The sequence below is a fragment of the Puma concolor genome, chromosome B4 (genome assembly GCF_028749965.1).
Source record: "Puma concolor isolate L17-30 chromosome B4, mPumCon1.1.hap2, whole genome shotgun sequence".
In the NCBI taxonomy this organism is placed as follows: Eukaryota; Metazoa; Chordata; class Mammalia; order Carnivora; family Felidae; genus Puma; species Puma concolor.
The window spans coordinates 7,854,835-7,872,527 of record NC_141673.1 but is presented as its reverse complement, the minus strand read 5'-3'; the positions used below and the strand labels follow the sequence as shown (position 1 = coordinate 7,872,527).

Genomic DNA, 17,693 nt, shown 5'->3' with positions numbered 1-17,693 from the left:
GATAACAAGTGCTTGGGAAAAACTTTGTTGCGGCCACATCTAGTAGAGCCCTTTTCTATTTAATTTTAGAAGGAATGGCTAGGAACAGCTAAGCTGTATTGAGGTATTGAGTGCTACTGTGTGCCAATTACTATGGTGTTATCCACAAATGATCATGTTTAATCTTCGCAAAAAATGCTTCTCCACTGCAGTAGGGGTGAATTAGGCCTGAACATCACAGGACAGAAGTCATCCCTGTTGGCAACCTGGGTTGCTCCAGTAATACCTGACTCCTGGCTCATTCTCTTCATCGTTCACTTTAAAGAATAAACAACAAAAACAACAACAAAGTAAACTCAACAATAAGCAAACACCAACTAAGGAGCCTGAGATTTAAAATGAGTGAAACGCTTTAAACTATCTCCATAGATACTGGTTTGGGGGTTTCCTTGGGGAAACACTAACAACCTTGCCACCTCCTCAAGTACCAATTTACCCAAGGCCAAACACAGTGGAATCCTGTGATGTGTAGGAATGTGAAAGCATGCTAGCGAGGCCCTCCTCTGCAAAACTGTGTTGTCACACACACTTTATTTATATTCAAGAATTTTCCTCGTAGTTACATTTTTGCTTTTGTCCGTGCTTAGATTATCTTTAGCACCTTACGTTTTTGCCCTTGCCCATATCTACATTATCTTTAAGGTACTACCTAGACGGTGGGCTTTTACTAACCTAGCCTACTGGAGGTGGGTGAAAAGTAGTACCATAAAATGTCTTCAGGTCTCAGATGCACTCAGAAAAAGAATTCAAGTCTCCTTTGGTGAGAGTGCAACCCTGTAGGAGCGAGTGGACACGTGGTGGGCAAGAAACAAATTTAGGTCTGGTCCTAAAGCGTCTTTCCACTGCTGCGGTTTTTGTTTTCTGATTACCAAAATAATAAAGGCTTATTGTAAAACAAATTGTAAAATTTGGAGAAAAGGGAAACAACTCATCATCAGTGTGATTTTTTGGATGTGAGACGTTCCCTCCGGAAAAGCGATGGAGCGAGGATGCACTGGGTCTCTGGCCTACGACACTGGCCGACGACGGAGTACCCCCTGCCTGGTTGATTCAACCGGGGTTCGGAAGACCGCCCAAGGGCCATGGACGCAGGGCTATCCCCACGGCACTCCCATTCGGCCACCTGCGCGGTGACTTGGCGCCTTCCCCGGCGTAGCTCCCGGACTCCGTCACCCCCAATTCCCACCGCTCCCCTACGCAGAGACCCAACCCAGGCACCTTCCCCCGCAAGTGTCCACCGACTGAAAATAGATCCCGAGTCGGCCCCCAAACCGCCCCCCCCCCCCCCTTCAAGTCCTCCCCTTTAAAGGGAGCCACCGGGTGACGCCGGGGGAGTTTGCGGAAGCGCCAACCGCGTTGGGGCCTTGGGCGGATCCCGTGATTGGAACTGGCTCCGCCCCCGGGTCCTCTTCCCCCATTGTGTGAGCGGCTCGGGCCAAGGCCCCGCCCCCTCGCCACCTCCCTCCGGAGGCCCAACCCCTCCCCTTTTTTTCACCCCCCCTTGGCTCATTTCCGGCCGCCGCTGCTACCGCTAGCCTGTAAGGAGGATTCGGCAGAGGGAAGAAACAACAGCCGCCATCTTGTTTGTGTGCTAGGCTGGGGGGGAGAGAGGGCGAGAGGGAGCGGGCGAGAGTGGGCAAGCGGGACGCCGGGCGGAGTGCGGACTGCGGGAGCCAGAGTGCGGAGGCGAGCCGGGCCGGAGACAGGCGGCAGGGGCCGAGACAGTGGCAGGGGGCCCGGGGCGCACGGGCTGAGGCGACCCCTAGCCCCCTCCCGTCCGCACACACCCCCACCGCGGCCCGGCAGCCGGGCCGGCGTCGACGCCTAGGGGGGACCATTACATAACCCCGCGCCCCGCGGCGCCTTCGCCCGCCGCCGAGGGCGGCCCCGAGCGGAGCCCCGGGGGGCGGGCGCTCCCGGCACCTGGCCGCCGGGGGTGGGGGCCGTAGCGGCGGCCGTATTTATTTCTGTGCCGCGGGAGAGGAGGGCGAAGGAGGAGAGCGCGGCGCGAGGAGAGGCCGCCTGCGCCGCCCGGCGGAGCGGGGCCTCCTCGGTGGGCTCGGCGTCGGCGCGGGCGGGCGGCGCTGCTCGGCCCGGCCCCCTCGGCCCTCTGGACCGGCGAGCTCCGCGCCCGGCGTCCTCGCCGCGCCTCCGCCGCGCGATGTGAGGCGGCGGCGCCAGCCTGGCTCTCGGCTCGGGCGAGCTCTCTGCGGCCATTAGGGGCCGGTGCGGCGGCGGCGGCGCGGAGCGCGGCGGCAGGAGGAGGGCTCGGAGGGTGGGGGCGCAGGTCCGGGAGGGGGCACCGGGAGGAGGTGAGTGTCTCTCGTCGCCTCCTCCTCTCCCCCCTTTTCGCCCCCGCCTCCTTGTGGCGATGAGAAGGAGGAGGACAGCGCCGAGGAGGAAGAGGCTGATGGCGGCGGCGGAGCTCCGAGAGACCTCGGCTGGGCAGGGGCCGGCCGTGGCGGGCCGGGGACTGCGCCTCTAGAGCCGCGAGTTCTCGGGAATTCGCCGCAGCGGACGCGCTCGGCGGATTTGTGCTCCTGTGCCCTCCTCCGGGCCTGGGCCCAGGCCCGGCCCCTCGCACTTGCCCCTACCTTTTCTATCGAGTCCGCATCCCTCTTCGGCCACCGCGACCCGGCGAAGAGAAAAAGGAACTTCCCCCCCACCCCCTTCGGGGGCCGGCGGAGCCCCCCAAGCCCACCCCAGGGAGCGGGGGGGGAGCCCCGGCCGAAGAAGAGATTTCCCGAGGATTCTCGTTTTCCTCGCCTGTATCTCCGAAAGAATTAAAAATGGCCGAGAATGTGGTGGAACCGGGGCCGCCTTCAGCCAAGCGGCCTAAACTCTCATCTCCGGCCCTCTCGGCGTCGGCCAGCGATGGCACAGGTTAGTCCCAGGAGCCCTGGCCTTCCACATCCCCCCCTTCATCTTTTTTGCTCGGTGCACCTTTCTTCTTCCATATTTTCTCCCTTTTTCTCTTCTTAGTTCTCTGCCTCTTGGTTAATTTTAAAGGTGTTTGAATGAGCTGGTCGAAGACGTCCAGTAGCCCAACCATTTTCTTTGCTTCCTAATACATTCGTTGCAACACTATGTCATATCGGTGTGTGTTCTGGAATTAGAGCTCTTGAGTGGTGCTATGGAAATAGCCTTTATTGTTGCTTCCGTGCAGTTTAATTTTTGAAATGCCAGGGCATTTGTGTGTAAGGCTTTTTTTTGCAATTTTACTTTGAATTTTTTTGTTGTTGTTGAGAAATGAGGAATTGCGAATCCTTTCTCCTTGATTGCACTTATTCTGTTTTCTCTACTTTTCACTCTTCCTTTTCAAAATTTTCTCTGTTTGGCACAAGATTTTCTGTTGAGGACGAGGGTTTAAAAAATCTTGGTTTTATTTGTGTGTGTGTGTGTGATCCAGGATTTCAGGTTTGGTGTGATAAGGTTTAATGTCAAAGCTGAAATTTGGTTCCGATTATTTTACCTACCATTCCTAGGGGTTTTTTTCCCCCCTTTTTATTTGCGTTAAGAATCAATATGGAGCGCAGTTCATTTTACATCTCCCGTTTCTTTCGTGTGAGACCAAAATGTCTGAAACTGGGGTTTTAGGTTGGGAGAGAGCAGAGGCATTTTCTTTGCAGTTTGTAGTCACTTTCTCTTGGGGGGGGGGGAGGGGGGTGGAGATACCCGATTGTGTGGAGTTCTGTAGTTGGAAATCAAAATTAGAAGTTGTAAGCACCCCAGTCATGAACTGCAAAGATAAACTGATCATACAAAAGTTTAAAATGTGTGTTAGGTTCGGTAGTTGTGTGTGTCTTTTTATGCTTTAAACCTATTTGGAGATCCATACTCGAGTGTGAAAAAAGCTCTACAATTCTTAACTTCACTCAGTTGTGGACTAAAACCCTTTTGTCAAGGGAAATTCGGGGAGACTTCCCTCCGTCATCCCCTTCTTATAATTAGTTTGGTGCTGTCTTGATGGCTAGCGATCTTCTCTTTTGCCGTCGTAGTTGTTTGAGGTGCCAGGATAATGAAGAGGAAGAATGGCTGGCCATCTGACAGTCCACAAGATGTTCCCCCTTACTCCGGAGCATCTCTTTAACTCAACGTCATCCCTCCATCTGCCAGTGAGAGTGCATAATGGAGTTAAATGTACCCTAGGAGTTTGTAGAGAACTTCTAAAGCATGTTTCTAAGTAGACTTCGTTTCAGAGGGTGAAAATGTAAGGATATGGCAAATGCTTTGGATTCTTTGCTTTTATGGGAAAAATGTGTCCTGAGTTTCAGATAACCTGCAAAGATTGAGGATTTTTGCTTAAGTTCTTTACTTTAGACTTGTAAAATTGGCAGTGTGAGAACTTTGATCTATTCTTATTCCCCGGACTTTCTGTAGTCTTCACGGATTTTTTTTTCTCTTACTTGCCTTTTTTTCCCCCCTCAACATTGTTACACATATCAAGCGTTGTATTCCTTTGCACTTACTAAAATGTTCCAGAGGATCTTCAGATCACCTTTAGACATATTTCCACCTGTAGCTTTTGTGTTGTTTTCTTTAGTTTTTTTTGTGTCGTGTGGTAGTGGGTTTTACGTTGGAGTTCACCAGAGACTTCGGATGTTATAGAGAAAACTTCTTTAATGTGTGTCATTTTGATGACTCCTGATTTGAGCAGCTTAGTCTTGGAGTAAATGGAGTAACGCAAGGCCTGGAAGGCAGGCTGTGCTCTGTTGTTCAGACACCTCTGTTCAGGTGCAGTGCTGCATTCTCCATTTTTGATCTGAGCTAACTCATCTCAGTAGTATCTCACCTGTCCGGTACACAGAAACTGTTTTTTGCTACTTGAAATATCTTTGGATAATTATGAGTCCTAAATGTATCATGTGGGTTTAGTAGAGTAAAAAAAAAAAAAAAAAAATTCCTCAACATTGAGATGAACTCAGTCCATTTTCGTATTAAGAGTTTATTTTAGTATTATACTTGATATTAGTATTTACAGAAAGTTACCTTTCTCTAAATTTTGTGGGGAGGGTTTCAACCCCCCCCCCCCCCGATTAAGATTGTACTCCAGGAATTCTTTGGTGTCCAGTTTTTAATCCTAATCAGTCTGGGTTTTTTTGTTGGGGGATGGAGGGAGGTGGTTATTAAGAAAATACTGTCACTGTCGCCTTGTGAACTTAATTCAGGTTGGTGACCTTTTTTTTTCCCTTTGTTTTTCTTTCCCCCCTGCAGCCAGCACTGTGTAGTGTAGTTTGCAGGGAACTTTTAACAGAGACACTTCACTTTAAAACTTTAAATTTTCAAACATGTAACTCTCTACGTTTTGACTTTTGAGTCATTACCTGGATATTTCATAAACGTGAAAGTAAGTTCTTTGGTCCTCAATTACGAATTTTATCTAGAACTGGGTCAAAATGATCCCAACATTCTAGACATTAGAAACTTTTTTCATGATCAGGGCTTGCAGTTCTAGTAGCATAAGTGTACCTACCAAGAGTGTTTGTGTGTGCCAGTTTCATAGGAAAAAAAACTGGAGCCCAACTGGGTTGACATACTACAATATTAACAAAACAAATTAGTGTTTAAATCCCACCTTCTGAATTTTTAAGGTTGGCCACTGATGCAGAATAAAAATGACTTCCGTTAGACAGTCAAAGATTCTTCTAAAACATTTCCAGATTGATTCAAATATCTTGAATTAAGTTCAAGTTTTATGTGTTGGAATGAGGAGGAAGAAACTTATTTTTTAGCTTTTGCATCTTTTTGTTTCTGTTTCAGTATTTGTAGTTGATCCATTTGATCCATTGAAAATTTAAGTTGGTATGGTTAGATCAGAACTATTTGATAAATCAAATGACTTTATGTCCCCCCCCCCGAAAATGATAAAAGCCATATGTAAAAATATTTTGCTAAAATTATTGAACAGAAAGGTTGACAGGTAAGTCCTGAAAATATTTCTTGAACCTATTTCTAATAACCTGAGGGATGGGCATGATGAGGATGATACTGTTGCCTTCATTGTTCACTGGATATAATCTGTGGCTGCTTTGTAACACTTAATGCTATATGCACTGAAAGATCAACTCTGGAAAGACGGTTGACAGTGCGAAGATCTGGCATTTAAGTGAAGATCCTTCTGGTCTTGGTACAGTTTTGTGGCCCTACTGTGAACTCAAGTGTCAGAATTGGCTTGGATTTTATGCCTATTTTTCATTTGAGGCACAGAGCAGATAGTATATAAACTATATCATCTTGATCGCTAGATTACTGTACATAATAGAGAAGTGGCAAGGATTTTTTTTAATGTCAGTTATTATTTCTCAAAACACTCCTGTGGATTAGTGGTTTATTATCCTGACCACGATATTTTTGGTGGAAGCCATTTCTTTTTCAGCTCTTAAACCTGTGATGCTATGTTTTAATTTTATTTTTTAGGGATGTGTGTTTAGATTAGAGTTCAGCTTCTGGAGTTTTTCAGTTATGGCTCCTTGGTTCACTGAGGTATTGCTGACCTCAGTGTTAAGTTGCAAAACATTTTATTATGTGCCTTGAACTCTGTCAATTGCTTATTTTCAAGGCTTTGTAAGTTCATTTATAGGGCTTTAAGAAGGCTGTCTGTGGTTGATAGTGAGATGAAGTGACTTTTGTTAAGTTGTAAATCTTGTATGTGTTACATACAATATGGGTGCCCTTTTCCAGCAGAAATTCACGTTCTCTCACAGAGCTGAGAAATGTATCGGTTTGTCCAGTGAATGTATAAAGGAGAGAGGAAACAGCTTCTGCCTTGATTGCCTTTTGGCATTTTCTGTTTTACTTTGTTTTTCCACCTTCTCCTTAGTCTATTCTATAAAAAGAGAGATAAATTGAAACAAGAAGTTAAAAATTAGTGCCTCATGGTGTTTGTAGGGACATTAAGTGGTAAATAGGAAAGGAAAAAGAAAAGAGTAGGAAGAATGTTGCAGATACAAGTGGGAGTGTAAAATACCTCTTCCTGGTATATTTACAAAAACAGTTCAGGAGCTGTTCTGCCAATTCATCCACCCAACAATTAATAGAAAAATACGACATGCTTCTTTGTGTTTTCTGCACTTTTAGTGTTTCATCCTTTGAGAATTGCTGAAATTGAAATTTTTAGTGTGGCAAACATTAGGGAAATTAATGGGCAAGTTGAAACTGAAATTATACCAAGTGTAAAAATTTCAAAACACTGAATTTTGCAGATGATTTTTTTATGTGATGGGTAGTAGTTTTCTTCTGAAATTTTAGTAGGAAATGTTTTATTGCACAGTTCTCAAAGGTTTAAGAGAATGAATACTGAGGTGTTAAGCCTTTTCTGAACAGTTTAGATATAGATCTTATTTCATAAATGCTTCAAAAGGCAATTAGCAATAATTTAGTTGAGAGAGAAAGGAAAACTAAAACTACTGAAAAAAAGTGAGCAGTTAAAGAAAAGGAGTTTTGGAGTCTATTTTAGAGTTCAGATCCCAGACCTGCCTTTATTAACTGTGAACCTTGGGCGAATTACTGAACTTTTTCTCAGCTTTCTTACCTGTAGTACCCACCTTACAAGATTGTGGGGAGGAGTAAATGAAAATTCTCTTTACCCAATGCTTAGGGTAGTGCCTGTTGCAGCATAGTTTGTGCTAATTCTGTTGATGGTTTTTAACCTTACTACTAAATATACAACAACAAAGCAGTGGTAGATTTTTTTAATGGATTTGTAGACAGACTGGATAAAGAGAAAGCCAAGTCATGAAGTTCAGAGAGGAGAAGCCTTAGAAGTAAAGCTTATGGTGCAAAGATTAAATTTCTAAAGAGTATAAGAACATGGTAGCAGAGATTAAAATAAGACTAGAAGTACTGTATGTACTGTCACATAGGGTGTCTTGTATATGTAAGTAATTGTATATGTAAGTGGAAATCAACAAGTATTTAAAGCATAATGAGAAATCAGAAAGCAGATTGTTCTTACTGTAAATGCTCAAGAATGGCTTTTTGCTAAAGAACTGTGTGATTGAGCACCATTTTTTGTTTTGTATTTGCTTCTCTGCGTTTTAAAGGACTTTCTTAAAAAAGAAGAGGGAGAAGAGAAGAAGGGGGGAGGGGGGAGTGCAGTACTTTTCAAATTTTTTGACCACACCCAGTAAGAGCTGTATTTTACATGAGTACCATACTATGTATGATGTTTCCTATTTTTTCTTTTTCTTTCTTTCTTTCTTTCTTTCTTTCTTTCTTTCTTTCTTTCCTTTTCTTTTCTTTTCTTTTCTTTTCTTTTCTTTTCTTTTCTTTTCTTTTCTTTCTAGTGCTGGTTGTGGCCCATTGTATTGATTTCATGACCCACTATTGGCATGTGACCCACAATTTGAAAAATATTGGCTTAGAAAGGTTGACAAGCTGTCATTGGTCTCTATTGGGCCAACACTTTCTGTATACTAGGCATTTATCATCAGAAGGGAATACTCTGGTAATCCAGACAGACATAGACCCTTCCTTCCGTAGCTCATAGATAAGGGTGGAAGAGCTACATTCAAGACTGATGTGACCAGCATTATATTGAGAAGTACTGTGTACAGTGGGAGAAACTGGAGGGCCTATAACCTGTAACTGTTGTTCCTCTGGTGACTGTCTTAGAGGAATTGGTGTCTGATCTTGAGATCTGAAGGATAGGTGTAATAGGGTTAGTAAGAGTGAGCCCAGGCTGGGAACAAGAGTATGGCCTGTTCAGGGAACCTATTAAATTCTATCTGGCTGGGGGGATAGCAAGAAATATGACCATAGAGGTGAGGATGGGGCCACCTTTGCTTGCCTTATAATGCTTATTGGAGTTTAGACTTTACATTTTAGCACTTTTAAATGGATGGGGCAGAATTGTACTTCATGATCGACTAAAGTGAGGAATGCTTTGGAAAGGAACAGGGAACATATGATGCAGGAACACCAGAGAGATGGCTGTTTTAGGATTCTAGCTGTGATGAGTGTGGCCTAAATTGGTAGATGGAAAGCAGTGAAAAGATTAGAGAAAGGTAGGTGACCAACAGAAGTTGGTTGATTAATTACAGGTTAGGATATTGTGATAGAGAGGGATCAAGGATAATTCCCAAGTTTCAAGTTTGGATAGTTGGGTTGGTGAGGTTGCCATTTACTGAGATAGCAAACATAGGAAGTGAAGTATTTGTGTGTGAATGTGGTGGGGGTTAGGGGTTGTGATGAGTTAAGTTTTGAGCATTTTGAAGTTGTGTGATTCTCCTGAGTGGAGTAGTCAGTATTCATTTAGTGTGCCTTTCTCTCCTTTCAGCCAACAAACATTGACTGCCCACCAAGTTTTAGACCCTTGGAAATGTAAAAATGAATCAAAGTACACTTTCTGCTCTCAAAGCATTTAGGATCTGGTGGGGTTGGCATACTTGTCCACACAGTTTTCCTGAGTTACACTCTGATACGTGTTAAAAAAAAAAAGGTTGTGGATGAAGGTAGTGGATAGGGATTGTTTCTGACAGGCCGTGTTTGGAGGACTGGGGGAAAACTTCAGAGAGAATGTGTGTTTGAACAGAGGCAGGAGAACTTGAAGATAACTTCCCTTAGAAGTAGAGAAAGTTGGAAGAGTATTTCTGTGTCAGGTGGAACAAATACGGGTAGCTCTGGTGTGACTAGAACATAGACTGTGGTGGTATGTTTTCATGTGAGACAGATGGAAAAGGATTTTGGTGTCCTATTATGAAAAGACAGAAATGTGATAAAGAGTTTGACATTTTTTACCATCAGGAAAAAAAAATTTATGAACAAGAGAGTGACATGGTCAGGGAAGGGGGAAAGATGAATTCTGGTGACACTGTACAGGATCCAGTAGCAGGCAGGGATGGCAGGAATACTAGGGGTATGTCACTTGTCTTTTGAGCGCACTTCATTTGCCTTGGAAGTTTTTTGGTAGATTGTAATTATTGATGTGAATTGTTTATTTAAGGTCCCAGGTTTTGTTTACCAGTTGTCCTAAATGTAGAAAATACAGCAGATAACTCAAAAACCAATCACTCTTCCCTTTTTCTTTACAGAGAGGCAGTCTTTCAGAATTTTTTTTGTTTTTGTTCTTTGGAGAGATGGTATGATAGCTCTATCATCTAGGATCCCCTATAGGCATTTCATTCCTTTAGAGCAAACCCCAGTCAAGCAAACAAATCCTAGCCTCACTGCAAAGCTTCTCCCAAGATGTTACCACTACTCAAAATCAAGAAATTGTCAAGGGCGCCCAGGTGGCTCAGTCAGTTAAGCTCCTGACTCTTGATTTCAGCTCAGGTCATCTCACAACTGGTTAGATCAAGCCCCATGTGGGGCTCTGCACTGACAGTGTGGAGCCTGCTTTGGATTCCCTTTCTCACTCTGTCTGTACCTGTTCTCTGCTCTGCTCGTGTGCACTCCCCTGCTGTCTCTCTCTCAAAAATAAATAAATGTTAAAAATAAAATGATCAGAGCTAGATAAGTGAGCGTGTGGTTTAGGTTTAATATGAACGTGTTGTTTACTTGATTCTTAAGGTAGGATTTTAATAAAAGTGTCCTCACCTTTGAATTAATTTCACACCAGGAAGTGTCACTATATTAATAAATTGATAAAGAGCAAGGCAGGCCACACATCTGATCAATCATAGCACTTCATCTTTGTTTAAATGTTGTGACTTAAATAAATGTGGTGGGATTAAGAATCAACTTCAAGTAAGTCACTTGCCAAAGTATAGTTGCACCTTTTGATGTCATGGTTGCAGGACAATGTTAAGAATGCATATTTTGAAATTTGCTTGCACTTCTGCCCTTTGACCCTGTTGGATTTCAAAATTTAACAGTTGCTAACTTGCATGGCTTTGTGATCCTGTATAACCTAATATTACCATCTTCTATCCAAATTTGTGTATAACTCACAAATTGTTGCCAATTGTTTTGAAATGTATTAGAAGTCATATCTGTCTTTCCAGCATGGATATTTTATTTAATTTTCTTAGTCTTTGAAAAGTAGTTTTAAGTGTTTGTCCATTTTTCTCAGTAGGTGGACTGTTTGTGATTAGATTAATTCTGCTTCCTTTACAGAGTATCAAATAAAGTACCAAATAAAAGTTAGGAAAGTTGTTTCAACCTAATTAATTCCTGAAGTTTGCAAATTTTTCTTATTTTTTTGTTTTTGCTGTTTTGTTTTATTTTATAATAAAACTTCGTTTAAATTTTATTTTTTATTATATTTTTTAAAATTTACATCCAAATTAGTTAGCGTATAGTGCAACAATGATTTCAGGAGTAGATTCCTTAGTGCCCCTTACCCATTTAGCTCATCCCCCTCCCACAACCCCTCCCGTAACCCTCAGTTTGTTCTCCATATTTATGAGTTTCTTCTGTTTTGTCCCCCTCCCTGTTTTTATATTATTTTTGTTTCCCTTCCCTTATGTTCATCTGTTTTGTTTCTTAAAGTCCTCATAGGAGTGAAGTCATATGATTTTTGTCTTTCTCTGACTAATTTCACTTAGCATAATACCCTCCACTTCCATCCATGTAGTTGCAAATGGCAAGATTTCATTCTTTTTGATTGCCGAGTAATACTCCATTTTGTATATATATCACATCTTCTTTATCCATTCATCCATCGATGGACATTTGGGCTCTTTCCATACTTTGGCTATTGTTGACAGTGCTGCTGTAGACATGGGGGTGCATGTGTCCCTTCGAAACAGCTCACCTGTATCCTGTGGATAAATGCCTAGTTGTGCAATTGCTGGGTTTTAGGGTAGTTCTGTTTTTAGTTTTTTGAGGAACCTCCATACTGTTTTCCAGAGTGGCTGCACCAACTTGCATTCCCAAAATTTTTCTCATTTTAAAGACTGCAGTGTTTTTAAATATCATGCTTCTTCAGCACCCCAAACAGCTGAATTAATAATGTAGGAGTATCCTAAACCAATAAGAATGAGAGATCTTTATGAGCTTGTCAATGTCTAGCCAGACTGTTACCAGATTTTTAAAGTTCTGAAGATTTGGCTTTCGTTTCCCTCCTTACTTTTTAAAATCCTGGGTGCCTCCCCTGTAATAGGGGCTCTGAGCATTCCGATGTCTGCCCACCTTGTCACTCACTTTGCTCCCCCTACTTTGAATTCTTTCAGTTACTGAACTGGCTGAGCTTTCCGTGTTCACAACCTATTCTCTCTCTTTAATTCCACAATTCACCTGTCCAGCTCCTTATCCTCTGGCCTCACCAATGAGTTAGAGGAAAGAAAGGTTTTGAGATTTGGAATGTGCATTTTTTACTTAATTTATTAATGTTTATTTTTGAGAGAGACGGAGACAGTGTGAGCGGGGGAGGGGTAAGAGAGAGGGAGACACAGAATCAGAAGCAGGTTCCAGGCTCCGAGCTGTCAGCACAGAGCCTGACACGGGGCTTGAACCCATGAACCATTAGATTATGATCTGAGCTGAAGTTGGACGCTTAACCGACTGAGCCACCCAGGCACCCCAGGATTGTGCGTTTTTTAAAAAGCATTTGAATGCCATAGAGAAAACGAAATGAGAGGCAACGGATGAATTCTGTCTTCTGCGTGGATACTTTAGAGTTGACTAGTTTCAGAACACTATGGGTGTTTTGCTTAATGTGTACAGTTTAAGAGCAGAACTGAGTTTTTATTTGACTTCATTTTATCTGAAGCACAAAAATATGACTGTTTATCCAACAAATGTGTGAGCTTTCTAAATGGGGCGGGGGAAGATGTATAACTAGGAAGAGGTGCTATTTGGTAGAATAGATTTTGAGCCACAATTATTTCAATTTTAAGTTTCACATCCTAGTTAGTAACTTTTTTTAAAAAAGCCTTTTATGCTCGCAGTGCAGTGTGTGGGATTATATTAATAATTCTAATTTTGAAGGTTATGCTTCATTTATATATTTCATGGTGGGTAATAGTTGTCTAATTCCTCATATATTATGGGATCATCTTGATTTTTGGAAAGGGTAAGTATTCATTTTATAAGAGATTATATGGCTAAATCCATATACCAATATAGAAAACACCAAGGGTAACCTACAAAATCAGTATGTAATAAGGAAAGGATGTTTTGACTCAACACCAGTTTCCCACATATTCAGTCCAAATTCATTTTTGTTTAGATTGTTGCATTTCTAATACTTGATCCATTGTATTCTAAACTCATGTATTCTAAACTTTGCAAGTCAGATTTAAATATGTCCTGTCAGTCACATTTGTATCACTGTGTTTGGATTGAATATACACTGAAGTGAAGGAACATTTTACTCGGGGCGCCTGGGTGGCTCAGTCAGTTAAGTGCCCGACTTTGGCTCACTCAGGTCATGATCTTGCAGGCTGTAGGTTCGAGCCCCACATCTGGCTCTGTGCTGACCGCTCAGAGCCTGGAGCGTGCTTGGGATTCTGTGTCTCCCTCTCTCTCTGACCCTCCCCCACTCATGCTCTGTCTCTTTCCATCTCTCAAAAAAAATTAAAAGAAGCATTTTATTCCAAGTTACTCTGTATTTGAGCATCATTAAAGGTATATGGGAACTTGTCAACAAGCTATTTGGTAGAAATAGCCCAGTAATGGTGTTGATGGGTTGATAATTTTAGTAATCAGGAAATGTCTTACTGGAGATAGTGTGAGTTGATTGACCAGTTGTTTCTGATACTGTTTTGTAATATTTGCCTTAGGATAGTTTAAAAGGTAATAGAATAAATTTCAGATTTATAAATTTCTAATCCTAGAGAAAGGGGGGAATTAAACAAATATTTACTAGCTTAGTTTAGTATCTAGAAAAGGTCATTGTCTTTTACTTTCTTACCTCCTACTTTACAACTGCACTGAACTGCCTTTACCTAGCTTGCTAAATCTTCTAATATCTACATTCAGTAAATTCTCTCTGAAGCACGGGCACCACTAATATTTCCTTCTTGGAACCTGGTTTCCAGGACAGTATTCCTGGTAGGTGGGCTGGGAATGTTCGGTTTCAACATCTTCTGGTGGTTAAGATCATTGTCCCTTAAATACTTGTTTATCTGATGATCCTCTTCATTGATGTCCAGTGGCATTTCTCATATCACTGAGTACTTCTCTGGATTGTCCATCCAGATAGCTGTACCTCTATATATCCTCTTAGGTTGTCTAACCCCAGAAATTTAGGAGTCATCCTTGTCTTTTTTCTCAACCCACTACCTGTAGTCCAAAAGAGTTCTTTTGTTTGGCTCCTTTGCTGCTCCTGCCCTTTCAGTACTGCTCCAGAATTAACTGCTAGTTTTTGTTATTCTCCAGCAGCAGCCTTCTAACCAGTCTCTCTGACTCTAGCTTGTCTGTCTAGTTCATTCTGCATCCTGTTTGCCTGAGTGGGCTTTAATAAATACAAATCTGTTCATATCATATTTTTGCTTAAAATTCTTCACATCAATTTTCTCTTTAGAGTAAAAATCCCAAACTCTTGTTAAAGGACCCTCTAAATTTCTTATGTTTGTTGAACATCTAAATTTTATTCTCCTGATCTGAACTAATCCCTATGAAGGGCAACTTGAGATGGGGGCCTGAGAAGATGACTTATTTGAATCTTTATTTTTTCCCTTTCCTTGAAGGGAAAGAAAGAACTTGTAGAGCTCAGTAAGCGGCATGAAATTGAGGCTGATCAATACTAATCCCAGTGTTCAGTAGGATTTCTTTAAATTGTGACAGTAAATTTTTGATAATTTTTTTCCCCCTTGCATCTTCACACATACCACTTTTAGTTTGGGACTTGCTTTTCTACTAGTTTTAGACCATGGTTTTCATTTGCTGTTTGTGACAAAGTCGTGGCTAAGGACACGCTCTGGAAGTGATCTTGGCCCTTCCCTCTAGACAGAAGGTTCTGAAATCTCTCACCAGGCATTCAGATTCTCTATCACTTAGCCAGGGACACCAGAGTCTTCTGCGTGAGTTTACCTTTCTCAGTAAATACTTGCTAGCCCTAAAAACACAACAACAACAACAATAAAACTCCATGAGGGAGGTAGAAGTTTTATTATCTTTTTTTTTTTTTTTAATTTTTTTTCAATGTTTTATTTTATTTTTGGGACAGAGAGAGACAGAGCATGAACGGGGGAGGGGCAGAGAGAGAGGGAGACACAGAATCGGAAACAGGCTCCAGGCTCTGAGCCATCAGCCCAGAGCCTGACGCAGGGCTCGAACTCATGGACCGCGAGATCGTGACCTGGCTGAAGTCGGACGCTTAACCGACTGCGCCACCCAGGCGCCCCAAAGTTTTATTATCTTTTGATGGAAGAGGTAACTTGAGCTTGGTAAATGAAGTCAGCTTATAGAACTGGGTTTAAATCCAAGTATTTGGACTCCTTGAGTAGTGCAAAGTTACAGATACTAGTGATAGAACTAATGGTGTTTAGGAATCATAAATGAGAGCTTTGAGGCACAATCAAAATAGCTTAGGAATAATAATGATAGTGATATTAGATGAAATAATAGGGTCCGTTTGATTAGAGGTCAAAGTATATATGACTTTTACATAGTCTTCCACATTTAATCAATATAGCTGTTGAAAATGTTTTACAAGTAGAGGTCAGAGAACTTTTTATAAATAACCCGGGGGCGCCTGGCTGGCTCATAGTGCGACTTTTGATCTCATGGTTGTGAGTTCGAGCCCCACATTAGTGGTAGAGATTGCTTAAAAATAAAAAAAATAAAAAATTTTTAAGTTCTAAATACCCAGTCAGGTATAAATAATTATAGGATGCAATTTTAGAGTTGCTGGTCTGTGAGTATATGCTAGATCCTGTGAGAAATGTAAATATTTATTAAGTGCAACTCTGGTCCTTCAGATATTCATAGTTTGGTAGTAAGATGCGCACAAGTATTTAGCCATAACAAAAGATAGAAGATAGGAAGTGCATAGTTGAGGTTGAGAGCTATCTTGGGAAACAGGAGTATTGGGATCAGTCTTTGAGTTGAAACCTGAGTAATCTCATGTAGTAGTAACTACAATTTAGGTCTGTTGAAAGTACAGGATTGCCATTAAAAAAAAGAACAATCCTAAACTTTTATTTTCAGGTTCTACCAATGTAAACCCTCCTGTCTGGCTTCACAATGGAGTGTAACTTCGTAATGTGATGTTAAATGTTTTGCACAAACACATAACAACCACATGCAGCAGATTTGGCTGTAGTACCGGATTAAATTAAAATCCTTAGGATTCTAGGGCCTAAAGTAAGACTTCCATATTACTTTCTGTTTATTTTTTAGAGAGAGAACACTCGTGTAGGTGGGGGATGGGGGAGGGAGCCAGAGAAAGAAAAAATCTTAAGCAGGCTCCATGCTCAGCGGGGATTGATCCTACTACCCTGGGTTCATGACCTGAGCCAAAATCAAGAGTTGGACACTCAACCGACTGAGCCACCCAGTCGCCCCAAGACTTCTGCATTACTGAAGTTGATTTTACTTCCGTGCATTCTGTATATGTCGCTATTACCTACTTCTGAGATTGTTGAAAGGATTAGTGAAAATATACAATTACTGAAGTGCCAAGAAAAATGCTTGACACGTTGAAAGTACCTGATAAAAGTTTGCTCTCATTATTAGAAGACTGCTTTGTCTTCTAATTGGGTAATGATTCCATTGAGTAATAATAATAATAGATGAAACATTTTCATGGAATTTAATATGTGTCAGGTATTATTCTAAATACTTTACATATATTAACTCATTTAATCCTCACAAATAACCTATGAAGGTAGGTACTTTCCTGTTTTACAGAAGTGGAAACAAGGCTCTTCTGTGTATACTTGAGAATTCTCTTGTCTGGTTCTCTGAAAAGCTTTTAGGATTTTGATTGACATTGCATTGAATGTGTAATTTTTCTTGTATTATTGCTTTGGCTAGATTCTCTAGTATAGTGTTGAATTAGAAGCATTTGTCATGGTATCTTTGTTTTGTTCTGATGCTAAAGAGACTTTTGATGTTGGTCCTTTAATGCATATTTGCTCTCAGTTTTTAGGTTTTGGAAGAAGACTTTTCATCAATTTAAGGAAGTTCCCATCACTTTCTTAATTGCTGTCATTTTTGGGGGAGGTTTTTGGTGTGATTGGGCATTGAATTTTATACAGTGCTCTTCTTACAGCCATTGAGATGAATCTTACATTTTCATTCTCATTTGTTAATAATATGATGAATGGCATTTATAGATACTCTAAGCTTCTAATGCAAACCTGTCCCCCCTAGATTCCTGACATTATCCCAACTTTATCATATTACATTAAAATTTTTATTTTTATTTTTTTTAGAGGGAGAGAGACCACGAGTGGGGAAACGGGGGCAGAGAGAGAGAGAGAGAGAGAGAGAGAGGGAATCTTCAGCAGGTTCTACCCTCAGCACAGAGCCCAGCATAGTGTCCTAATCCATGACCCTGGGATCATGACCTGAGCCAAAGTCAGGAGTCTGATGCTCAGTTGACTAGCCACCCAGGCACCCCTCATTAAATTACATTTTAAAGACGTTAATGAATTTGATTTGTCTGTGTGGTTTTTGTTTTTTGTTGTTGGACTCTTCTGTGTTCATGATTTTCTTATACTGGCCATGAATGATTTATAGAGTATTCTATTTTATAGAAGTATTTGTAAACGGTTGAATTGTCTTTTACTTGAAAGTTCAGTAGGACATGGGGGTAAACACAT

At 41.7% G+C, this 17,693-nt stretch overlaps 1 protein-coding gene across 2 annotated transcripts in view; it reads left to right on the top strand.

Annotated features, from left to right (window-relative positions):
* The first annotated feature begins 1,739 nt into the window (after positions 1-1,739).
* Positions 1,740-17,693, top strand: part of EP300 (EP300 lysine acetyltransferase) — an 83,674-nt gene continuing 67,720 nt past the window's right edge. For both annotated transcript variants that reach the window (XM_086712175.1, XM_086712174.1), the window contains exon 1: positions 1,740-2,922. In XM_086712175.1, coding sequence (XP_086568301.1) covers positions 2,829-2,922 — 94 coding nt within the window. In that variant the 5' untranslated portion in view covers positions 1,740-2,828. The remainder of the gene's footprint in view (positions 2,923-17,693) is intronic.